Genomic DNA, 26,730 nt, shown 5'->3' with positions numbered 1-26,730 from the left:
CAGCTTAAAACTAAATATTAAAAAAAAAAACAAAACTAAGATCATGGCATCTGGCCCCATTACTTCATGGCAAATAGAAGGGGGAAAGGTGGAAGCAGTGACAGATTTCCTCTTCTTGGGCTCTAAAATCACTGCGGTTGGTGACTGCACCCATGAAATCAGAAGATGATTGCTTCTTGGCAGAAAGCAGTGACAAACCTAGACAGTGTGTTGAAAAGCAGAGACATCACTCTGCTGACAAAGTTCCATACAGTCAAGATTATGGTCTTCCCAATGGTCACATATGGTTGTGAGAGCTGGATCGTAAAGAAGGCAGAGTGCCAAAGAATTGATGCCTTTGAACTGTGGTGCTGGAGAAGACTCTTGAGAGTCCCTTGGACAACAAGGAGATCAAACTAGTCAATCTTAAAGGAAATCTACCCTGAATACTCATTGGAAGGACTGATGCTGAGGCTGAATCTCCAGTATTTTGGTCACCTGATGTGAATAGCCAACTCATTGGAAAAGTCCCTGATGCTGGGAAAGATTGAGGGCAGCAGGAAGCTGCTCTCTTCTAGGACATCAGAGGATGAGATGGCTGGATGGCTGGATGGCATCACTGATGCAATGGACAAAAACCTGGGCAAACTCCAGGAGGTGGCGGGGGACAGGGAGGCCTGATGTGTTGCAATCCATGGGGTCACAAAGAATCAGACACGACTGGGCACCTGAACAACAACAATCTTTGTTTTAAAAAAGGGATCTCAGCTAAGAGCTCAGAAGGGTGGAGGGGAAATTATTTTTCCTCCTTTACACACTCCTGATAGAATAATGGCAGGACCCTGAGGAGAAGAATGCCAAAAGGGAAGTCAGGTGCCAAGGAGCTTTTCTATGACCTTCTATCTACCCAGTGGGTTGCACCATTTCTGAGTTTTAGAAGAGCAGTTTGAATTGGAAGGGAGGCCACCAATCTGTAAGAGGAAGTATGAAGGCAAAGGCAGGCTATGAGAGCCCTAGGGACCAGTTCATGGAGACAGGACAGCCGCCTCCACACACCAGCTGTGCTCCTTGTGGTCTGATCTATACAAGCGTACAAGCTATGACCTGTGGGTCACGGGGCTCAACTCTGATAACATTTTCATCACTGTGGCCAATTCTCCCCATATCCAAATGCTCATTCCCAGGACAAGTTAATCAGTAACAACAAATTTCTTACTAGTAATATGAGCAGCATCTTGAGAAGAAGTACACAGGACTTAAGAAAAAAATTATGTTCTATACACAGGGTCATGAAAGTAGACCTGATGACACAGGTTCTTATTATGTTCATTGTATGTATGTGGAATACTGAAATAGCCTAAGGTCAAATAGCAAAGAATTATTGTTTAATTTATAAAATAATCATGCAAGTATCTTTTATGTTGAAATAATAATTTAAGTCTACATTTCTTGAATAGCATTTCAAGATGAAAGAAAAAGACTGAATTATAGAAAAATATGTGTAATGGGATCAACCTGAAACAAATTGATATTCTTTGTATACACACAACAAAAGGTACAATCAGAAAGTCTATTTACCAAAAGAGAGTGTTTGATAGAGGGGAGATTTCAGACAGTTAACACTAATTATCTTTGTCCATGTATCTGCATTTCCTAAATTTCTGCATCCTAATATGGATGATATTATTTCCAAAAGAAAAAAAGAAAAAGATGATAGTGCTGTGTTTCTATATTTCTCTACCCTATTGCACCCTAAGTTCTCTCTTTCATAGTGAGAAAACTATAAGGAAACTTTCTTTCTTTCATAGTATTGAAGGAAACACAAAAATAAAATTAAACAAATTACTAATTACACCCACTACTGAAGAGGGATGATTTAGGTGCACACTAGGCCATAGATTATCCTAAAGCAAAGGACAGCGTAGTGAGAGTCAGAATTTGAATGCCAGTAGGGTCTCAAAGTACACACTCAGTAACAACATGTGTGACCTAATTAATAAAGAACTGGAAGCTGTAAGAGATCAGTGAGAAGTTCTTTTATGGTTCTATTGGTCCCTGTCATTATATTGCAGGAAGAGGGAAATACTGAAAATGAGAATCTGGTACCTTAGTTGAGGAACTGCTGGATGTGGTTGGTGGCAGCTTCTGAGGAGTCTGGAAGTAACTCGCAATTGTGATTTTGCTGCCTGTTGAAATTTCCGGAAGCTTACTCTGCTCTGGGGATAGTTTCATCCTGGGGTCAGCAGTTCTAGTGGTTATGTCTTCTATTTTTCCAATTGAAAGACGTGCAGTTTCTTCTTTCTGGTTAATGATTTTCAATATCATATGAACAATACCATTTCTCTCTTACCCTCTATCTGTCTCTGTATCTGTCTGTCTTTCTCTCTCACAGACACACCACAGTATCCACACTCTACCAATTTTCTCTGGAATAACAAATTTCTCTGGAATAAGAGCACATCTTGTGACACTCCCAATACCTCCCCAGCTTGGAGCCCCACTAGGATTGCAAACTTCTCTCCGCAGATGTTAAAACGCAGGTAATTGCAATGTCATTGGTCTGTTCTGGAATTCTGGCTCTACCTCTGCTGCAACTTCACTAAGACAACACTTGGAGTAATATAATAGTGGAAAATTCTATCAGGTTATAATGGTCTCAGAACAGCATAGACTGCATTCATGAACATTTTTACTCATTAAGTCTTTCATTACCTCATGTATTTACCAAATAAGCAAAATGGTTTCCATCCTCTACTCTTCAAATCTAGGAAACCCAGGTCTCCATTCATTTGAATGCTTTGTTTGTCAACATACCAGAGATATTCTCTCGAAGTCATAAACCCTTAGGCAGGATTCTGTTGTCTGCATAGTCTCTATCAGGCCACCAAATCTTTCATCGCTATGAACAATGCACAAATCCATTTGCAATTTCACCCAGGGTACAGACCCATACATATACAATTTTAGTACTTGAATTTTTACACTTGTTTAAGCCAGGGCAGGAAGTGTTTATGAAATAATTTATCTTGACTATCTCACACACTATTTCTGGTGTGTGAAAGACTATTTCTAACATTCTACAGTATAGAGGGCTTCACCAGTGCCTCAGTGGTAAAGAATCTGCCTGAAATGCAGGAGGTGCAGGAGACGCAGATTCTATCCCTGGGTCAGGAAGATCCCCTGGAGGAGGGCATAGCAGCTCACTCCAGTATTCTTGCCTGGAGAATCCCATGGACAGAGGACCTGACAGGCCATAGTCCATAGGGTCACAAAGCATCAGACACAACTGAAACAGCATAACACGCACAGTATAGAATTGCCACAGTTCTTACCATTTCGAGCATTCATTTAACCAATTCGTAAAGTATCAGTTGTTGATAAAACTTTAGATGAGGGACCTGATTAAAATGACTGTCTCTGACATGTAGCTTCTTGATTAGGATACTCTCTCACCTCGCTTGTCACCTCATTTCTCATTAGAAGGCTTGAGAGCCTAGGATATGCAAACAAATCTGAGACATAACATTATCTGATATAAATTTTTAGAGGTAAATTTCAGATATTGTAGCAGTCTATCCTCTGACTGTGGGAGCAATATATGCCATTAAATGCTCATGTTTTAGAATTCAATTAGGCTAGATTTGAATCCTGGCTCTAATGTTTATTTTCTGCATGGCTTAGGAGAAGCTTTTTAACCTCTAGGAACTTCAGTATTTTCATATGTCAAGTGGGATTAACAATAGCATCCTCATGTGGTGTTATAAAGAATAAATGAGATAATGTACACAAAGAACCCACATCTTAAAAGTCTAGCACCATTAAGTGCTCATACATAGAAATATCACTGCATTATTATTTTACAGTAGACATAGGGGTTTCTATTTCTGCTCCGATCCACAGATGTTTCATGCTTAATCCTGGGCTTCTTGATGGAAACCCCAGATAGAAGTGGTATTGGAAGCACTTTATTAAAGAAACTTTTCTATTCACCTCTACCACTAATTTAATCACATTGACAAGAGCATCGTGATTGGTTTTCACAATCAGTTAAAACAAAAACTTCCATCATAAAAGCAGGATTTAGATCCCTAAAATACACTATTTGGATGGATAATATTTAAAGATAATAATTATTTTTTTTCCCTTGGCTTATTTCCTTCACAACTCTACCTGGTTCTTAAATCATGCCAATATGTGGTATTTGCTTTCAGGGAGACACAGCAGGAGGAATCAAAGAAAATACTGGTCTGGTCTCTGAATCCCAAACGTAGCCTATATCACAGAAAAAATAGTTGGGAGACCCTATGATGAAGGAGCAAGGCTTTCCTGCTCTTTCCCAGCAGAATGGCCAGATCCTTTTGTTCCATGCTTCCTACTGAAGTGGCTGGGCCCCAAAGGAGAAATGTCTGCAAGGTGTGTCTAGGTGTATGAGGCCAAGGGGATAGACAGGGCTCTCTGGGATTCCTATGCTCCCAGGAATTTGCGGGGCAGGAGAATGATTCATATGAAAGTAGAAATGACTATTTCATGAGTTTAGGCAGATGCGACCTTAGAGAGTGTCAATTCTAAGCCTGTATGATAGAAAAGTAGAGTTGACTTGTGGTGTAAATGCATGTCATTGTCATAGCAGACTAACAGTGGGTCTGAGGTTTCAATGACTAGACCACGGCCATCTGGACCTAGAGGCAAACAGGCACAGATTACTAGCTCTATCCCATAAATAAAACAAAGAGAGGCTACGTAAGGCATTACTAATTATCAGAGTTAACAGTAATAAAAACAATAACACGTTAAAACTTGAACAATTTTGTCAAAAGAAATGTCTTCAACTGGTATGCTTGGATTCATAGAGAGGGCTTCAGTCTGGGCAGCTTGGAACTTGGGTGACAAACTATTTTCGTGATTTAAATGCTGCTTTGGCCTATTCCTCCTGTCACTTGCTTATTTGCTGCAGGGATAGGTATTGTACCCCAGTGTGATGGTGGCCACAAGGGTCATATCAGGACGGAATAAAGGCAGGTGAGGATAGGAGTTGATGCACATGTGTGTGTGCTCACTTTTCCGTCCTGATCTGGTCTTATCCTGGGCCTAGAGCACGATGAATGAAAAACGCTGCCGGCTCTATCAGTAAACTGAGGATGCTGTGGCCATCAAGCCATCACATCACAGCTGCCCAAACTGCAAGTCCTGAGGGAACTCAGGATAGAAGCAGAATGCCCTCCATCAAGCAGTCAACTGCTGCAGCCAATCCTGACGGCGCACCCTCAGGAGACTCAGGGTGATGAAGCACAGGATACTCGCCCCAGATAGCTGAACTTTATAGCAAAGGGATTATTTCAGTGAGCTCAGACCCTTGCATCTTTCTGTATATAAAAATGTGTTAAATTTCTTAACTTGAGATATCAGGTTCTCTTTACAAACAGTAACATTTTGAAGTTCTGACTGCCTGCTCTTTGTTACAAGATTCCCGTATAACCTGCCTCCCCACCTTGCTTCTTCGGAGCAGCTCTCTCAGAGCTATCTGAGAATATGTGTCCCCATTGTAAGTTCTCATATTTGTCTGCTGAATAAAACATAACTCTTAACTTTTAGGTTGTGCATTTTTTCAGTTGACAGGCACCTTATAATTTATATTATAGTCCAGTAACAAAGAAAAATGTACATTTATTATAGCTGCTGCTGCTGCTGCTAAGTGGCTTCGTCGTGTCCGACTCTGTGCAACCCCATAGACGGCAGCCCACCAGGCTCCTCTGTTCCTGGGATTCTCCAGACAAGAACACTGGAGTGGGTTGTCATTTCCTTCTCCGATTATAGTTGCAATAAATGCTAAAAAAGGGAAAGTAAACTGACCTTTGAAAGAAAACAAGAGGAATACCTAATATATTCTGAGAGTGGGCAGGTTATCAGTGAGGACTTGCCCTAGGAAGAGATTAAAGTTTTCAACTCAAGACAAGTGATTTCAAACATGGAAAGTGTCTATGTCAAAACATCTGACCTGAGAAGGAGCACCAGACTTTGAAAATAAACCCTGTCATGTGGTCAGTGAGCAAATGGGAAGAGGGCCAAAGGAAAGTGGAATGTATGAAGTAAAGACACACTCATTTTGACCTGTTTGGTCACCTTTCCCTCCTCTTTCTATTCAATACAGAGAGTAAACCTCTCAAAATTGGAGGTTTCATGAACTCATGCTTTGGAAAATAGCCAAATTAACAAGGAGTTAGAATAGAGTGGAATCACAAACTAAACACTGATAAATGAAGGAGTGATTATAATAAATGGGATAATGGGAATAAATGGGAAATTCAAAGATGATAATTCTTGTACTTATGTTGTAAGAAGTACAAGGAATAGAATCAAAACGCTGGTACCTTGCTTGAGAAATTGCGGAATGGTGTCGGTGGAAACATTGGAGTGATCTGCTTACTGCTCACAGTTGGGCACAAGCTGGTTGCTGAAGTTCCTGGAAGCTGACTCTGGTTAGGAGATATCATCTTTACTTTTACGTCCTTAGGTTTGGTGACTGTGTCACTTTTTTTCTGGAGGGAAATAGATTTTTTTCTTAGTTCTTGAAAATGATTTTCAAAATCACACAGAATACAGCATCTTTTCTCTTTTTAAATGTTGAATCTGAACTTTTTAATTTTTTCTGAACTAATAGCACATATTCAGATACCTGTATTACTTATCCTTCACCTATCTCAACTAGGATTACAAATTTTACTCTCCAAATACTAAAAGCTCAGACAAAATTTCATTGGTTTGGGGATGGAATCTGAGTCCTACATCTGATGCAAACTGGCCAAAGCAAGTAGATAACCTTCCCCAGCTATAAGAGAAGCAAATCTCAGCCCAAAGTTGGCTGCACTTAAGGATGTCTCTTAACTATGACTTTCTCATCAAGAAAAGACACAAGTGGGTTTCTAATATCTATTCTACGCTTCTACAAACCTACCAATCTTCTGAAAAAGATTACTGGGAGAAACATGGACTCTTGTAACTAATAAGAACAATGACAACAACCACAACAAAGCCACAAATTTAAAGTCCCCTTATCTAGGGGTTCTGTCCTCAAGTGGAATGTGTGGGGGTGGTGATGAGGATATAGCCGGAGTTAGAGGGCAGCTTGAGTCTTGGGAAAGAAACTGTGTGGTTTAAATCTTGCCCTTGTCAACCGCTGACACTTATCTTGGGGGAATCTTTCCCCGCCCATTCGTCTCAGACACACGCTCCATAGTCCCAGGTTTCATGTAACCCAGGGCAAAATAAAAATCAGGCTGGGATAGAGGTTGATGCCTATAACTGTGGACTCACTTTCCCACCCCTGTCTTGTATTCCTTTTTGATAAAGTACCTATACTCCAAGATCATTGTCTAGAAGGGAAGGAAAACAAATTTATTACAGTCATGATACATACTATAAAGGAATAATAAAGGGTTCTATAAAGGCAATAAAAAATGAGACTATCTATAAGTTTTGGGGAGGGGTTGTCTCGGTGAGGACATGCTGAGGAAGGAATTCAGGCTGGTACCTGATGGTTGAATTAATTTAGCCATTAAAGCAACATGAATCATGAATGCAAATCAAGGAATTAGCCTGTGTGCAAATACCTGACATGGGAAGGAGAATAGAATGCTGAGAACTAATCTAGAGGTGCGGTTAAGAGAAAACGGGTGAAAGGAAACCGAAATGTAGGGGATAAACATACCCTTATATTCCTGTCTAATTGTCTGGCCACCTCCATAAGACCATCACATTTGTAAGGTCAGCAATTATTCATAAATGTAAAAATTTCCAAAAGTCCAAGGATTTAGAATACACTGAGGCCTCAACATCTTTTTAATTCATTTATTTAATTGGCCTCAATATTTTATTTGATAAGTTTTTGGGTGATTTGATTGCATAAAGAAGTTTGTATCTAGGAAGGGAATACTGAGAGATTCTTTCTGGGTCATGAGTATTCTTATAACATGATGTAGGGAGGGATACATATTAGGAATAGGAAAATGGTACCTTGGTTGAGGAACTGCTGGATGGCTTTGGTGGAGGCATCTGAGGAGTCTTGGGAAGGCGCGCGGTTGACGTTGTGCTCGTTACCGACAATCCTGGAAGCTGACTCTGCTCCTCGGTTAGCTTCATCCTCTTAGATTCATTAGTTTTGGTGGTTTTCTTTTTCTGAAAGTAGGATTTTCCCTGCCTGGTTAGTAGTTTTCAATGAGAAATGAAATACATCTTCACTACTGAGAAAATCAACTTTTTATTACTATATTCTAGTTATACTCATTCTAGTTAATCTCATTCTCTGTTGCCCACTTCTCCTCCTGCCCTCAATCTTTCCCAGCATCAGGGTCTTTTCCAAAGAGTCAGCTCCTTGAATCAGGTAGCCAAAGTACTGGAGCTTCAGCTTCAGCATCAGTCCTTCCAATTAATTTTCAGGGTTGACTTCACTTAAGATTGACTAGTTTGACCTCTTTGCTGTCCAAGAGACTCTCAAAAGTCTTCTTCAGCACCACAGTTTCAAAGCATCAGTTCTTCAGCACTCAGACATCTTTGTGGTCCAACTCTCACATCTGTACATGACTACTGGAAAAACCATAGGTTTGACTATAAGGACCTTTGTCAGCAAAGTGATGTCTTGGCTTTTTAATATGCTATCTCGGTTTGCCATAGCTTTTCTTCCAAGGAGCAAGCATCTTTTAATTTCATGGCTTTGGTCACCATCAACAGTGACTTTGGAGCCCAAGAAAATAAAATCTCTCACTGTTTCCACTTTTTCCCCATCTATTTGCCATGAAGTGGTGGTATAGGATGCCATGATCTTCATTTTCTGAATGTCAAGTTTTAAGCCAGCTTTGTCACTCTCCTCTTTCACCTTCATCAAGAGACTCTTTAGTTCCTCTTCACTTTCTGCCATAAGGGTGATGTCATCTGCATATCTGAGGTTATTTGTTTCTCCTGTCAATCTTGATTCCAGCTTGTGCTTCATTCAACCTGGCATTTCTCATGATGTACTCTGCATATAAGTTAAATAAGCAGGGTGACAACATACAGCCTTGTGGTTCTCCTTTCCCAAATTTGAACCAGCCGTTTGTTCCATGTCCAGTTCTAACTATTGCTTCATTTCCTGCATACAGTTTTCTCCGTAGGCGGGTAATGTGGTCTGGTATTCCCATCTCACTAAGAATATTCCAGTTTGTTATGATTCACACAGTCAAAGTGGGGGAGGGCTGGCAGCGACAGAGAGGGATGACATGCATGTGCAGCAAGCGCTGTGGGACAAGGGCGTCCCAGGCGGCACAGTGGAAAGAATCCGCCGGCCAGTGCAGGAGATGCAGAAGACATGGTTTCAATTGCTGGGTCAAGAAGATCCCCTAGAGAAGGAAATGGCAAGTGACTCCAGTATTCTTGCCTGGAGAATCCCATGTACTGAGAAGCCTAGTGGGCTATAGCCCATAGGGTCACAAAGAGTCAGACACAACTGAGTGACTGAGCATGCACACGGTCAAAGGCTTTAGCATAGTTAATGAAGCAGAGTTCAAAGTTTAAAGTGTTAATCACTCAGTCATGTCCAACTCTTGTTGGCCCCATGGACTGTAGCCCACCAGGCTCCTTTGTCCTTGGGATTCTCCAGGCAAGAATACGGAAGTGGTTTGCCATTCATTTCTCCAGAGGATTGTCCCAACCCCGGAATCAAACTCAGGTCTCCTGCATTGCAGGCAGATTCTTTACCATCTGAGCTTTTTTTTTTTTTTTTTCTTTTTTAGAATTCCCTTGCTTTTTCAATGATCCAGCAGTATTTGGCAGTTTAATCTCTGGTTCTTCTGCCTTTTCTAAATCTGGTTTGTACAACTGGAAGTTCTTGGTTCACATGCTGCTGAAGCCTAGCTTGAAGGATTTTGAGCATAATCTTGGTGGCATGTGAAATGAGCGCAATTGTACAGTAATTTGAACATTCTTTGGCATTATCTTTCTTTGGGACTGGAATGAAAACCAACTTTTTCCAGTCCTTTGGCCACGGCAGAGTTTTCCAAATTTGCTGGCATAACGAGTGCTGTCCTTTAACAGCATCATCTTTAAGAATTTGAAATAGCTCAGCTGGAATTACATCACCTCCTAGCTTTGCTCATAGTAAGGCTTCCTAAGCCCACTTGACTTCACACTCCAGGATGTCTCACTCTAGGTGAGTGACCATACCATCGTGATTATCTGGGTAGGCTTTGGCAAACTTCAGTAAACTGTTTTCCTAATCGGATTGCTGTTTTAATACACTTCTAGAAGAGGAGTAATGATTCCATATTTCCATCATTCAGAATTATATTATACAAATTAAAGTGCACAGTAGTTCAGAAACATAATGGTTAGTCAGTACCTATTAATTTACTGACTCTGAAACTCATTTTCACTCTGCCCCTGGATCCCCTTTTCTCTGATTCTTCTACTTGTACATTGAGAAATGAATAAAGAACTAAGTGTTCGTAAAAAGAGCCATAGGAAAAAAACTCCTTCTGTGGGACCTTAGCCATCCTACCTTCACAGGTGTATCCTTGACTGATTCAGGTCCCAAAGATTCACTTGCGGTGGATGTGGATTGGCCAAGACTGGACTTATCCTGCTTGCGTTTTTGCACTGGAGTTGCTCCTTTTTCCTTGTTTTTCTTTAAAACTGATGCAGTAAAAGAGAACATGGTAAATCCAAAGGAGCTGGTCGAGATACATGAAGCACCTTCGATACTGTTTCCTCTCAGTTCCTGCTGGTGGATCTGGGTATGGTTGTATCTACCTCTACTGCATTAGCCTCACTTGGCCAAAGGTGGCCAAAAGTAGCAACACAGGTACAGATTCTGACTTGAACACCCTCAGTGGTTTCCTTTCTTGTCCCCTGTACAACAAGCATACTCTTTCTATCCTCTGGACTCATCTATCTCAGCCGAATCCTTTTACAACTCTTGTATTCTTTATCTTCCTCTTAATAAACTAAAATTTCATGATGCTAGTCATGGGTCAATACCTATATAAGATCTATTTGAATTATTGAAACCAAAGAAGGAAAATATAATCTAACTTGTGATGGGACAAAATGGTGATAGTGGATTTCACTTTTTCAAATATGTCTTCTAATCCAGTGGTTTTATAAGAGGTGAGTTCTTCTCATCTCTGAGAGGTAGATTTTTGCTTAAGTACTGTTTCATATTTATTTCTAGAAAGTATAAAAATGATGAAGTAAATGTGATAATAGAGCATGCATATTAACTGATTTAAATATTTCAAAAACCTACATGTTCTAATTTTGTTTCATCATTGTCTAAACTTTCTAATGCATGGAAGCCTCAGACTTTCTCATCAACTTCTACTATTTTCTTTGCTCACACCCCCAGAATACACCCTTTAAAACACATCAGATTTCTTTGGAGGAAACACGTCCTCTAAGTTGTTAATTTTTGGCATCTAAAATTCTACCACTGTCATGGCTACTCAGTCCCAAGTTGGGAAAGAGAGGTCTAAACTTTGACCAATTCAAGGTCAAAGTTGAGGTCAGTGAGAGAGAGTGAGAAATAAGAATTCTTCCAGTTACCTTTTAACTTCTCATTTCTAAGAGTTTTGGCAAGGTCTTTAATTTCATCTATTTCTTTGACCAACTCTATTAGCTTGTTAACACAGGCAGGTCCTGGGAACTTCACTTCCATCAAGTTAGCAATTTTAACTCTGTCGTATTCATCTTGCATTTTGCTATTCAGTTTTAAATCCTCAGCCAGTAAAGACTTAATCATGTTAAAACATTTATCATTGATGTGCTGAAATCCTTTTAGCAGGATAATTTTCTTGTAGTCATTCCCCATCTGTCAAGTTAGGGATGTGCCTACAAGAGAAAAATAACATACAGTGTTACACCTTTATATAGACCACACACTGGGGTGGGGGGATGGTTTCAGGAAGATCTGAGCACATTACATTTATTGTGCATTTTGTTTCTATTATTATGCTGTGATATATAATGAAATAATTATATAATTCACCATAATGCAGAATCAGTGAGAGACCTGAGCTTGTTTTCCTGCAACTAACAGACTTCCCAGGTGGTGCTAGTGGTAAAGAACTTGCCTACAAATGCAGAAGACATAAGAGACATGGGTTCAGTCTCTGGGTTAGGAAGATCCCTTGGAGGATGGCATGGCAACCCACTCCAGTGCTCTTGCCTGGAGAATCCCATGGACAGAGGAGCCTGGTGGGCTATGGCCTATAGGGCTGTAGAGAGTTGTACACAACTAAAACAACTTAGCACGTTAGTACATAGATAGTCCCATTTGGGAGTGATGAGAAACAGTGACATTCAGAGTCTGCTGCTGATTCTCAGTCTACTCTGTAATCTCATTTTGGTTCCAGCCACTGTAGAAAACTCTGCTCCACAAAGATAGGATGTTGGAAATGGAAGCAGGCTTTTCAATGCTTTTGAGGCAATCTCCAGATATCCCACCAGAATGTATGGAGATTTGAAGTTTGGAGAAGGACATGGCAACCCACTTCAGTAGACTCTTCAGTCTGGATTAGGTACCAGGGTGACTCATTAATCCCAACAATAGTGCATCAATATCTTCTGCTATTTCACCAGCTTGTCCAGTTATGATACTAGCTGAGAGAATAACACGTGTCCCCTTTTGAACTGCAGCCTCTCTTAAAAGTTAACAACAAATGTCAGCAGCAGGCAGGATCAACTCTTCACCAGTAATATAGTAAAGGGCTTCTTAGCTTTAGCAATGCGGTTAGCCACTATAGCTTTAGCAATGTGGTTAGCCACTAAGAATGATCTTCTCAGTTCAGACATATTTGATGAAGTGGTGGCCTTCAAAAATTGTTTCTTTTCTTTGTGTAATATATTTTTCTTTTGAAAAAATCCAAAGGCTTGATGTTTAATGCAGGGTACTTTTTCTCTCTGTGGCAAGAAAGTTTTAAAGGTTTCATGGCTTTGTTGGATAGTTAGTCACCACATATTATACAAAGCAGGCTTGGAGAATGTGAATTACCTGTGCAATGAGCTTGTAATTTAAGAGGACTTGGTACTTTCCTTTAAATGCAGTTTTCTTTCTGCCTACAATCTTAGAGTCTTCTGCTGTCTCATCATTGGGTCTTTCCAACTTTTCAAAGTGGCTCTCCAGTGACATTTGTATTTCAATCATTTTGGCACGGGTTAACTTATGGACTTACCAAAATTGTGACCAAGACTAGCACACAGTGAGGAAAAGAGACCTGAATGTAGTGGCAAATAAAATAATAGGCAGGCCATATGAGGACTAAAATAAGTGTTGAATTCAGACTTAAAGCCGGACATCAGGTGCAGCTGTAAACTTAAACTACATCAACTCACTTGCCACTAAAATCCTGCCACCAGATGCAGCTTGCCATTTGCCATTCACTAAAAGGGTTTTGATATGTCTGCAAGCAAATGCTTTATTATGTTCTCTGTGCAGTCAAACCTCTCTGCTGAAGACAGTCTGCATTTGCAGCCGCTCTGCAGCACTAGCGTCACCATCTCAGCTCCACCTCAGATCATCAGGCGTTAGATTCTCATGAGGAAAACACAACCTGGATCCCTCACAAACAGAATTCACAGGAGGGTTTGTGCTCCTAGAGCTTACAGCTCTGGTGACCAGAAGGGATGCACTGGAGGGGCAAATAGGGTATGTTCAACAAAAGGTTATTTCTCTAAGGTCAGGAAATGTAACAAATGTAGCAAATACATGGAAATAAAGGAGGAAGTTAGACAAAATGAGGCTACAGAAGGATATGTTTCAAATGATGAAAGGAGCTAAAACCTCAGAAGAAGTAAGTGAAATGGAGATAAGCAATCTACCCAATAAATAGCTCATAAAGATGACAGCAAAGATGCTCAAAAAAAACAAAAAACAAAAAAAAAAAAAAACTCGGGAGAAGACGGGATGTACAGAGTGAGAAATTAGAAGTTTTTAACAAAAAATTAGAAAATATAAAGAACAATCAAAGAGAGGATGAAGAGTGAAATAATTGAAATGAAAAATACAGCAGAAGGAGTCAATGGTACATCAACTGATACAGTGGAAAAGACCATTGAGCTGGAAGACAGAATAATGGAAATCACTGAAGCTGAACAGAATAAAAAAAGAAAAAAATTGAGGACAGTTTAAGAGAACTCTGGAAGAATATCAAGCATGTTATCATTCATCATATCATTATAGTGGGTCCCAGGAGGAGAATAGAGAGAAAGGGGGGCAAAGAATGTATTTAAAGATATAATAGCTAAATAGCTAAAAACTTCCCTAACTCCAGTAAGGAAACAGACATCTGGGTCCAGGAAGCATATGGAGTCCCCAAAAGAGTAAACCCAAAGGGGACCACACTAAGATACATTGTAATTAAGTTGGCAAAGATTAAAGGTAAGGAGAAAATATTAAAATCAGCAAGGTTAAAACAACATATATAAAAGGGAATTCCCTTAAGGCTGAATTGTCCACAGAAACTCTGCAGATGGGAAGAGAGGGGCATGATATGTTTAGAATGATGAGAAAAAAAAAAATCTATAACCAAGAATACTCTAGCTGGCAAAGCATTTATTCAGATTTCACAGAAACATTAAAAGTTTCATAGGCAAGCAGAAGATAAAAGAGTTCAGCACCAGCAAACCAGCTTTAAAACAAATGCTAAAGGGACTTTCCCAAGTAAAAATAAAAGAAACATGAAACATAAAAGGAATAAATCTATTAAGTAAAAGGAAATATACAGAAAAGGTAACATATAAGCTAGTAGTGAATAGGTTTAAGAGGTTAAAGTTGTCAAATCATCTATATATGCAATAAGATGTTTAAAGGATATAACAAAACAAAAAGTTTGTGAAATATGAATGTCAAAAATTTTAAAACCAGTGGAGTGGGGAAGGAAATGCATGTTGTTAAAATGTATTTAAACTTAATCAGTAACTCATAATATCATATATATATGAAATCTAGACAATAGATATCCACTCTCCATTTTTATTTAACATATTATTAGAAGTCCTAGTCACAACAATCAACACAAGAACGAATAAAAAGGAATTCAAATTGGCAAAGGAAAATTTAAAATTGTCACTGCTTGCAGATGAGATAAAGACACTACAAAAAAACCTACTAAAACTCATCAATAAATTCACTTAAGTTGAAGGATACAAAATTAATATACAGGAGGAAATTTCAAGATGGTGGAGGAGCAAGATGGAGAGATCACCTTCCTCCCCACATTTACATTAAAAAAAAATACATCTACATATGGAACAACTCTTGCAGAAGACTTTTGGACACTGGCAGAAGACCCCAGACTTCCAAAAAGGCAAGCTTACCTCCACAGAATGAGGTAGGACAGAAGCTATAGAAAAATGAAGAGACAAAGGACTTGGGACAGGGACCTGTGCCTTGGGGAGGAAGCCAAGAAGGACGAGAAGTTTCTGCATACTCGGAAACCCCTTCATGGGCAGGGATGGGCAGAGCTTCAGAGCCTCAGAGAGTAACACACCAACAGGTCCTCAGTAGGTAGAATGGAGATGATTCACCACAGAGATCATTGCTGATCAGCACTTTCCAGTCGAGACTGTTTGCACGCTCACTGCAGTGAGTGGGAGCTGGGTGCTGAGGCTCACGATTTGGGGGTTGGACCCTAGGGAGACGACTGGGGTTGAGTTGCTGTGAAGATACTCTGAGGGGGCGAGTATGTCAGCTTAGGGAGTCCAGAGAAAAGCCAGGGCCTGCCACAGAGGCAACAGACTCTCTAACTTTGCATGCTGGCAGATCGAGGACATCGCCTTTGTCAGTGCCATAAGTGGCATGAGTCAAGGCTATGGATTGCAACCTGAGGTAGATATCCCAAAGCCGGAGTAAGTGCCAGAGGTGAGACTACACATAACTGCATTTGTGATTCCAGAGGGGGAACACAGGCCGCTTGGCTACCACCAGGGCCAGGGTAGGTGCCAGAGGCAGAGGACAGGAGGCCACTGCAGTTTCAGCCTCAGGGCTCACAGCTTCCTCCAAGCTGCGTTCAGGTACAAATCACTGCTCACACCCTCCTGGGAATCTGTGCAACTTGGCCCTGCTGAGGGACCCAAGATCTGGGACCAATTCCCCTGGGGAAACACATGACCCACCTCAGACTGTGGCCACTTGCTGCAGATCTCAGCCACAGTGGGCACTCCCCACATACCATGCTGTGTCTGACATACCTCTCCCTCTTCCCAGTCCAACTGAGTAAGTGAGCCTTAATAAGCTGCTACTTTTGCCCCGTTGTGTCTGGGGAGGGAACAGACACCAGGGTCTCAGTCACATCTGACTTTACAACCCCTTGGACTGCAGCACACCAGGCCTCCCTGTCCATCACCAACTCCCAGAGTTTACTCAAACTCATTTCCATTGAGTCGGTGATGTAATCCAATCACCTTATCCTCCTCGGTCATCCCTTTTTCCTCCTACCTTCAATCTTTCCCAGCATCAGGGTCTTTTCAAATGAGTCAGCTCTTTGCATCAGGTGGCCAAAGTACTGGAGTTTCAGCTTCAGCATCAGTCCTTCCAATGAACACCCAGGACTGATCTCCTTTAGGATGGACTGGTTGGATCTCCTTGCAGTCCAAGGGACTCTCAAGAGTCTTCTCAACACCACAGTTCAAAAGCATCAATTTTTCAGCACTCAGCTTTGTTCACAGTCCAACTCTCATATCCACAACTGACTCACCTGGAGGAAACCATAGCCTGACTAGATGGACGTTTTTGGCAAAGTAAATGTCTCTGCTTTTTAATATGCTACTAGGTGGGTCATAACATTTTCCCAAGGAGTAAGCATCTTTAAATTTCATGGTTGCATCAACCATCTGCAGTGATTTTTTTGGGAGCCCAGAAAAATAAAGTCTGACAGCTGTTTCCACTGTTTCCCACATATTTTGCCATGAAAGTGAATGGAACTTGGAATTCCCAGATCTTAGTTTCCTGAATGTTGAGCTTTAAGCCAACTTTTTCACTCTCCTCTTTCACTTTCATCAAGAGGCTTTTTAGTTCTTCTTCACTTTCTGCCATAAGGGTGATGTCATCTGCATATCTGAAGTTATTGGTATTTCTCCTGGCAATCTTGATTCCAGCTTGTGCTTCATCCAGCCCAACATTTCTCATTATGTACTGTGCATATAAGTTAAATAAGCAGGGTGACAATATACAGCCTTGACATACTCCTTTTCCTATTTGGAACCAGTCTGTTGTTTCATGTCCAGTTCTGACTGTTGCTTCCTCACCTGCATACAGGTTTCTCAAGAGGCAGGTCACGTGGTCTGGTATTCTCATCTCTTTCAGAATTTTACACAATTTGTGGTGATCTACACAGTCAAAGGCATAGTCAACAAAGCAGAAAGAGATGTTTTTCTGAAACTCTCTTGCTTTCTTGATGATCCAGAATATGTTGGAAATTTGATCTCTGATTCCTCTGCTTTTTCTAAAACCAGCTTGAACATCTGGAATTTCATGGTTCATGTATTGTTGAAGCCTGGCTAGGAGAATTTTGAGCATCACTTTACTAGTGTGTGAGATGAGTACAATTGTGCAACAGTTTGAACATTCTTTGACATTCCCTTTCTTTGGGATTGGAATGAAAACTGACCTTTTCCAGTCCTGGGGCCACTGCTGAGTTTTCCATATTTGCTGGCATATTGAGTGAAGCACTTTCACAGCATCATCTTTCAGGATTTGAAATAGCTCAACTGGAATTCCATCACCTCCACTAGCTTTGTTTGTAGTGATGGTTCCTAAGGCCCACTTGACTTCACATTCCAGGATGTCTGGTTCTAGGTAAATGATCACACCATTGTGATTATCTGGGTCATGAAGATCTTTATTGCATGGTTCTTCTGTGTATTCCTGCCACCTCTTCTTAATACCTTCTGCTTCTGTTAGGTCCATACCATTTCTGTTCTTTATTGAGCCCATTTTTGCATGAAATGTTCCCTTAGTATCTCTTAAATTTCTTGAAGAGATCTCTAGTCTTTCCCATTATGTTGTTTTCCTCTATTTCTTTGCACTGATCGCTGAAGAAGGCTTTCTTATCTCTCCTGGCTATTCTTTGGAACTCTGCATTCAGATGGGAATATCTTTCCTTTTCTCCTTTGCTGTTTGCTTCGCTTCTTTACACAGCTATTTGTAAGGCCTCCTCAGACAACCATTTTGATTGTTTGCATTTCTTTTTCTTGCAGATGGTCTTGATCCCTGTCTCCTGTACAATGTCACTAACCTCCATCCACAGTTCATCAGGCACTCTGTCTATCAGATCTAGTCCCTTAAATCTAGATTTAAGAGGACAGGACCAAAACCAAAGCTGAGCACCAGAGGTTGTGTGACCAAGGAAGAGGAAGGGAAATTATGCCTGTAGCCACAGGTGCAGTGGATTAAGTATCCACAATTAGCTGGAGACTGTGGACTTTGGGGGCAATTATGGGATTTGGAAGCAAGTACAAGATGGAATTCGGCCAGATGTGAGTCTGAACTGACTCCACAGTGCCCACAGCATGTCCAGAGACCACCTCCCTAGAAATATTGGAGGACTTCCTGAGTAGGCAGATTGGCTGATGCTCACCGTGTGGTGAGGACAACAGAAGACTGAGGAGGACATTATTACTATACCTTTTTTTTTTTTTTCTTTTTTCTTCTATCTCTTTCTGTGCTGTGTAACTTGTGGAGTCTTGGGTCTATAGTAAGGGTTTGGGACTGAACCCCTGAGGTGGAAGACCAGAGTATAGGACATTGGATCACCAGAGAACTTCTGACCCCATGGAATATTAATCAGTGAGAAGTCTCTTAAAGGTCTCCATTTCAGCCCTAAGACCAAGCCCCACCCAAAGGCTAGCAAGTTCAGCGTCAGATGCCTCATACCAAATCATCAGTTAAACAAGAATACAACATCGCCCATTAGCAGCAGGCTGCCCAAGGCCATGCCAAACCAAACAACCCAAAAAAAACAAACCACTGAACGTGGCACTGCCCTCCAGAGAGACGAGACCCAGCTGCACTCACCAGGACAGACACCAATCTCCCCAAGAGGAAACTCTCTCAAGGCACAGAGACATCCCCACCCACTGGGGCAGACTTCACAAACAAGAGGAACATGACCTTGCAACCAGCAGAAAGGAGAGGGCAAATACAATAAATCAAACAAGTTGAAGAAAGAGAGAAACATGCAGCAGATGAGGGAATATTGTAAAAACCCATAAGACCAAATGAATAAAGAAACAGGCAATCTACCTAAAAAAGAATTCAGAGTAATGGTAGTAAAGATAATCCAAAATCTTCCAAATAAAATGGAGGCACAGATAAATAGAAGAGGCACAGATTGAGAAGATACAAAAAATGCTTAACAAGGATCTCGAAGAAATAACGAATAGACAATCAGCAATGAGCTACACAATAACTGATATTAAAAATGCACTCAAGGGAACCAAAAAAATAACCAAGATAGAAGAACAGATAAGTGAACTGGAAGATAGAATGGTGGCAATAACTGAAGTCGAGCAGAATAAAGAAAAAAGAAATGAGGACAGCCTCATAAACCTCTGGGACAACATTAGCCACACTGACATTTGAATTACAGGGGTCCTAGAAGAAGAGAACATGAAAAAGAAAGAGTATGAAAAAAATATTTGAGTTTATAGTTGAAAACTTCCCAAACACAGGAAAGTAAATAGCCGCCCAAGTCCAGGAAGCCCAGAATCCCATACACGATAAATACAAAGAGAAGCACATCAAGATATGTATTAATCAAACTAACAAAAATTAAACACAAAGAAAAAATATTAAAAGTAGCAAAGGAAAAGCAACAAATAACATATATGGGGATTTCCATAAGGCTACCAGCTGATCTTTCAACAGAAACTCTACAGGCCAGAAGGGAGTGGCAGGATATTCTTAAAATGATGAAAGGAAAAATATCAATGATCAAGATTACTCTACCCAGCAAAGCTATCATTCAGATTTGATGGAGAAATCAAAAGTTTTACAGATAAGCAAAGTTAAGACAACTCAGAACCACTAAATCAGCTTTACAATAGATGCTAAAGGAACTTCTCTAGACAAGGAACACAAGAGAAAGAAAAGACCTACAAAAACAAAGTAAAAAAAAAAAAAAAAACCTAAAGTAAATGATGGTAGTAGGATCATACATATCAATAATTAGTGTAAATGTAAATGAACCAATTGCTCCAACCAAACTGGTTGAACTGACACAAAAACAAGGTTCCTATATATACCAAGAGACTCACTTCAAACCTAGGGACACATACAGACTGAAAGTGAGGGATGGAAAACAGTATTCTATGAAAATGGAAAAAGTGGGGGTGGCAATACTCATATCAGATAAAAATAGACTTTAACATAAAGATCATTACAAGAGACAGGAAGGACACTACATTATGATCAAGGGATCAATCTGAGAAGAAAATATAATAAATATATACACATACAACATAGGAGCACCTCAGTATATAAGGGAAATGCTAATAACTATAAAATGGGAAATTGACAGTAACACAGCAATATCAGGGGACTTTTAACACTCTACTCACCAACAGACAGATCATCCAGGCAGAAAATTTATAGAGAGATACAAGCTTTAAATGATACACTGGACCCTAATAGATAGCTATAAGACATTTCATCCAAAAACATTAGTTTTCACTTTTTTTCTCAAGTGCACACAGAACATTGTCCAGGATAGATAATACCTCAGGTCACAAATCAAGCCTTGATAAATTAAAAAAAAATAAAACTGCATTAAGCATTTTTTCTGACCACAACGCCATAAGATTAGATATCAACTACAAGGGGTTAAAAAAAAAAAAAAAACTGCAAACAACACAAACACATAGAGACTAAACAAAATGCTTCTGAACAACCAAGAGGTCACTGGGAAATCAAAGGGGAAATAAAAAATACCTAGAAACAAATAATGAGGAAAACTTTATAACTCAAAACCTATGGGATGCAACAAAAGCAGTGCTAAGAGGGAAGCTTACAACAATACAAGCCTACAAAAAACAAGAAAAACATTAAATAAACAACTTAACCATACACTTAAATCAACTAGGAAAAGAAGAACAAAAAAATCCAAAGTTAGTAGAAGGAAATAAATCATAAAGCTCAGAGCAGAAATAAATGAAAAGGAAATGAGGGAGACAATAGCAGAGATCAACAAAAACTAAAAGCTAGTCCTTTGAAAAGATTTAAAAAAATTGACAAACCACTAGCCTGACTCATCAAGACAATAAGGGAGAAGGCTCAAATCAGTAAAATTAAAAATGAAAAAGTGGAAGTTGCAACAGACAATGCAGACATGCAAAGGATCATAAGAAACTGCTATAAGCAACTATACAACAATAAAATGGACAACCTGACAGAAATGGACAAATTCTTTGAAAAGTAAAACCTTCCAGATTGAACCAGGAAGAAATAGAAAATATTAACAGACCCATGAGCACTGAAATTGAAACCATGATCAAAAATCTTTCAATAAACTAAAGCCCAGGGACAGATGGCTTTATAAGTAAGTTCTACCAAGCACCTAGAGAAGAGCTAATATGTAACCCGCTCAAACTCTACCAGAAAATTGCAAAGGAAGGAAACATCCCACTCATTCTACAAGGTTACCATTACTCTGACACAAAAACAAGACAAAGATACCACCAAAAAAGAAAATTATAGGCCAATATCAGTGATGAACAGAGATGCAAATATCCCCAACAAAATTCTAGCAAAGAGAATCCAAAAAGACATTAAAAGGATCATACAACATGATTAAGTGGGGTTTATCCCAGGGATGCAAGGATTCTTCAATATACACAAATCAATGTGATGCATCATATTAACAAACTGAAAGTTAAAAACCATATGATCATCTCAATAGATGTAGAGAAAGCTTTTCAACAAAATTCAATATCCATTTATGATAAAAGCTCTCCAGAAAGTAGGCATAGAAGGAACCTATCCCAACATAATAAAGGCCGTATATGACAAACCCACAGCAAATATTATTCTCGATGGTGAAAAACTAAAATTATTTCCTCTAAGATCAGGACAAGACAAGGATACCCCCTCTCACAACCATTATTCAACATAGTTTTGGAAGTCTTAGCCACGGTAATGAGAGAAGAAAAAGAAATAAAAAGAATCCAGATTGGAAAAGGAGTAAAACTCTCATTGTTGCAGAAGACATGATACGATACATGCAAGTGTGTGTGCTAAGTCGTTTTAGTTGAATCCAACTCTTAAGTGACCCTGTGAACTGTAGCCCACGTGGCTTCTCTGCCCATGGGATTTTCCAGCCAAGAATATTGAAGTAGGTTGTCATGCCTTTCCACAGGGGATCTTCCCAACCCAGGGATTGAATCTGTGTCTCTTACATCTCCTGCATTGGCAAGCAGACTCTTTACCACTAGGACCACATGGGAAGCCTGATGCTATACATAGGAAACTCTAAAGATGCCACCAGAAAGCTACTAGAGCTAATCAATGAATATAGTAAAATTGCAGGATATAAAATTAACACACAGAAATCCCTTGCATTCCTATATACTAACCAAAAAAAAAAAAAAAATCAGAAAGAGAAATGAAGGAAACAATTCCATTCACCTTTGCAACAAAAAGGATAAAATACAATAGGAATGAACCACCTAAAGAGACAAAAGACCTGTATGCAGAAAACTATAACACACTGATGAAAGAAATCAAAGATGACACAAACAGATGAATATTCTTAAACTGGAAGAATCAATGTTGTGAAAATGACTATACTACCCAAAGCAATCTACAGATTCAATGCAATCCCTATCAAACTACCAAAGGTATTTTTCACAGAATAGAACAAAAAACTTGTTGAAACTAGAACACCTTTTAACACCATTTGTTGTTATTTTTTAGTCGCTAAGTCATGTCTGACTTTTTGTGACCCCATGAAAAGCAGCACACCAGGATTCCCTGTCTTTCACTATCTCCCAGAATTTGCTCAAGCTCCAACTCTGCATCTGAGTCAGTTGTAGTGAGATGGATGAACCTAGAGCCTATTATACAGAGTGAAGTAAGTTAGAAAGAGAAAAACAAATATCATATGTTAATGCATATATGTGGAATCTAGAAAGATGGTACCAATCACTTTTGTACCCAAGGCAACATACAGATCCAGTGCAATCCCGATCAAATTACCAATGGCATTTTTCACAGAACAAAAAATTCAAAAACTTGTATGGAAGCACAAGAGGCCTCAAATAGCCAGAACAATTTAAAGAAAGAAGAACAATCCTGGAGGTACAACACTCCCTGATATGAAAGTATACTACAAAGCTACACTAATCAAAACAGTAGAGTGATGGAACAAAGACATATACCTAGATCAATGGAATAAAACAGATTCCAGAAATGAATCCACACTTTAAGGGTAATTAATCTGATAAAAGTGGCAAGAATTACAATGCATAAAAGACAGTCTCAACAAGTGGTGTTGAGAAAAGTGGACAGCTATGTGAAAAAAATCAAACAGGTCTACTTTCTGACACCATGTACACAAATAAATTCAAAATGAATTAAAGACTTAAATGGAAGACTTAAAAGCATAAAACTTCTAGAAGAAAACTAGCACCATACTCCTTGACAGCAGTCTTCACTATAGTTTTTTGGATGTATCTTTTCAGGTTAGGGAAACAAAAATTAAAATAAAAAGATAGGATTTCATCAAACTCAAAATCTTTTGCACAGCAAAGGGAACTATCAACAAAACCACAAGGCCACCTACTGAATGGGAGACTTTATTTGTAAATGATATATCTGATAATGGGTTGATATCCAAAATATACAAATAATTCATACAACTCAACATCAAACAAGCAAGCAACACAGTTGAAAAATCAGTAGAGGGACTGAAGGAATATCTTTCTGAGGAAAACATACAGATGGCCAACAGGCTCATGAAAAGTTGTTTAACATTACTAATCACCAGGGAAATGCAGTCAAAATTACAGTGAGATATCATCTCACATCTGTCAGAATAGTTAGTATGTCAAACAGTGACGAATAACAAGTCTTCATGAGGATGCAGAGAACCCTTGTGCACTGTTGGTGGGAATGTAAATTGGTGTACCCACTATGGAAAAAAACATGAAGATTTGCAAAAAATAAAGAATAAAACTACCATATGGCCCAGAAATACCACTCCTGAGTACCTACCCAAACAAAATAAAAATAGTATTAGAAAACATACACACACCCCAATGTTCATGGCAGAACTATTTGCAATAACAAAAATACAGAAACAACCTAAATGCCCATCAGTGGATGAATAGGTAAAGAAGACATGGCAAATACATGTGATGGGTTATTACTCAGTCATTAAAAAAATGCAATCTTGCTATGTACAACAACATGGATGGACCTAGAGGATATTATTCTAAGTGAAATAAGCCAGACAGAAAGAGACAAATAAAAAAATTGAAAAAAAGAAAGAAAAAGACAAATATTTTATGATTTCGTGTGATGTACAATTTAAAAAAATCAAATGAACAAATATATCAAAAACAAACAATTATAGGTACAGAGAACAAATAGGTATTCTCCAGAGGCAGGGTATAGCAGAAGCAAAGAAATAAGTGAGGGAGATTAACATGTGTAAACTTCCAGTTGCAAAATAAATGAGTCATGTGTAGGGAATGTACATAATGTAGTAAAATGTACAGTGTAGGGAATATAATCAATAAGAACGTAACATGGTGACAAGTATGTATGGTGACAATCATAGCTAGACTTCTGGTGATTGGTTTGAAATGTATAGAAATATCGTTTAGAAAGATGGTACTGATGATCCTACGTGTGGGGCAGCAACGGAGACACAGATGTAAAGAGCAAATTTTGGACTCAGTGGGAGAAGGTGAGGTTGGGATGATTTGAGAGAATAGCACTGAAACATGGATATTATCATATGTAAAATAGATGGCCAGTGCAAGTTTGATGCATGAAGCAGGGCACCCAATGCTCTGGGACAACCCAGAGGGACAGGGTGAGGAGGGAAGTGGGAGTGGGGTTCAGGATGGGGGGGACACATGTATACTTGTGGCCGATTTAGGTTGATGTATGGCAAAAGACATCACAATATTGTAAAGTAATTATTCTCCAATTAAAATAAATAAATTTAAAATAAAAAAAGAAATATCAAATCACTGTGTCATGTTATAGCAACAAACACAATTTCTTAGGTCAGTTATACTGCAAAAACAGGCAAACTCATAGCAAAAGATGGTAAACCAGTAATCAGGGTGTGGTGGGGGGAAGGGGAATGGAATGAAGGTGGGCGAAAGCTACAAACTTCCAAAGCTATAGGATAAATAAGTACTAGGGATGTAATGTATAACATGATAAATATAGTTACGACTGTTGCATGTTATATGTGAAAGTTATTGTGAGAGTAAACTGAGTTCTCATCACAAGAAAAAACAAATTTTTGTATATCTTTGATTTTGCACCTATAAGAGATGACGGATGCTCATTAAAGTTATCGTGCGTATTACTTCATGGTGGTGTATGTCAATTCTGGCTCAAAAAAACTGGAAGAAAAATAATAAAATGCAGACTTTAGCCCCTTCACCCCAAATAATAAATTAGATTCATTAATTATATAGCATTTTCTGAATTTTCCAGATTGGAATTTCACAACATATCTAGTCCCAGGGGTATCAGACAAAGTATTGCTAATCTGCCTTGAGGGAAAAATAATTTTTAGAGTAGGATTTTTAATCTAGTCAAAATGATACTTAAATATGAGGACTTCAATAACTATTTTCCTGTATTCAAGCCTTAGTAGTTTTGACAGATGGAGCACATGGAGACATCTATTGGAAGTAACTAGTCAATAAAAGGGTAATATGTAAGGAAGATGGAGCTTCCCAGGGAGCTCAATGGTAAAGGATCTGCCTGCCAATGCAGGAGATGCAAGAGACACAGGTTTGGTTCCTGGATCAGACAGATTCCCTGGAGAAGGGGACAACTACCCAATCCAGTATACTTGCCTGTAAAATTCCATGGACAGAGGAGCCTAGTGGATGCTAGTCCATGGGATCACAAAAAGTCATGACTGAGCAACTGAGCATACACACCACATATAAGGAAGTCAAGAAAAACTGTAAGCTGAAAGGTAAATAAAAGTGAAAACTTAACCTGATTAGGTGTGTCTATGTCTTAAAATTAATAAAGCTCAGTCTGAAGAAAAAAGAAGGAGGAAGTATATCAACATGGTGGAGGGAGGGAGGAAAGACAAAGAATATGATAGAACACTAACATATTTGTCTTAAATGTTAAGTAAGATAGATAGGGGTATGAGTAAAAAGCAAAACCAAAATCACTAACTCCTCCCCCTCAAAAAAAGATCAAAAAAGGAGAATATAGAAGTATCATAAATTTAAATGAATAGAAGAAACAAGACAATATATGTTAACTGTCAGCATAGACACAAAGAATTTAACTGGTTAAACTCAAGTGAAAACTTGGTCAACTTGGATTTAGGAAATCTGCCAATGTATTTTTAACAGATCATTTGATGGTGGAAAAATAAAAGAAAAATACTTTATCATAAAATATGTTAAAGAGTACCTAAATATGAAAAGAGTACCTAAAATATGTAAAGAGTACCTAAAAGAAAAGCAGTTTATCTATGTAGTCTAGCTTTAAACAGATCTGAAATAAAAAAGTATCATCAGAGC

General features: G+C 39.1%; 1 protein-coding gene across 2 annotated transcripts in view; it reads right to left on the bottom strand.

Moving 5' to 3' along the window:
• LOC122431238 (interferon-activable protein 203-like) overlaps positions 1–26,730 on the bottom strand; it is a 40,624-nt gene that overhangs the window by 12,692 nt on the left and 1,202 nt on the right. Inside the window, exons 2-6 of one of the 2 annotated variants that reach the window (XM_043452423.1) lie at positions 11,548–11,832; positions 10,505–10,638; positions 7,990–8,151; positions 6,348–6,515; positions 2,086–2,280 (exon numbers count right to left, since the gene is read on the bottom strand). In XM_043452423.1, coding sequence (XP_043308358.1) covers positions 2,086–2,280; positions 6,348–6,515; positions 7,990–8,151; positions 10,505–10,638; positions 11,548–11,812 — 924 coding nt within the window. In that variant the 5' untranslated portion in view covers positions 11,813–11,832. The remainder of the gene's footprint in view (positions 1–2,085; positions 2,281–6,347; positions 6,516–7,989; positions 8,152–10,504; positions 10,639–11,547; positions 11,833–26,730) is intronic. The other variant, XM_043452429.1, reaches the window with a different exon arrangement.

The sequence above is a fragment of the Cervus canadensis genome, chromosome 2 (genome assembly GCF_019320065.1).
Source record: "Cervus canadensis isolate Bull #8, Minnesota chromosome 2, ASM1932006v1, whole genome shotgun sequence".
Taxonomy (NCBI): Eukaryota; Metazoa; Chordata; class Mammalia; order Artiodactyla; family Cervidae; genus Cervus; species Cervus canadensis.
This window is presented reverse-complemented; position numbering and strand designations above follow the sequence as displayed.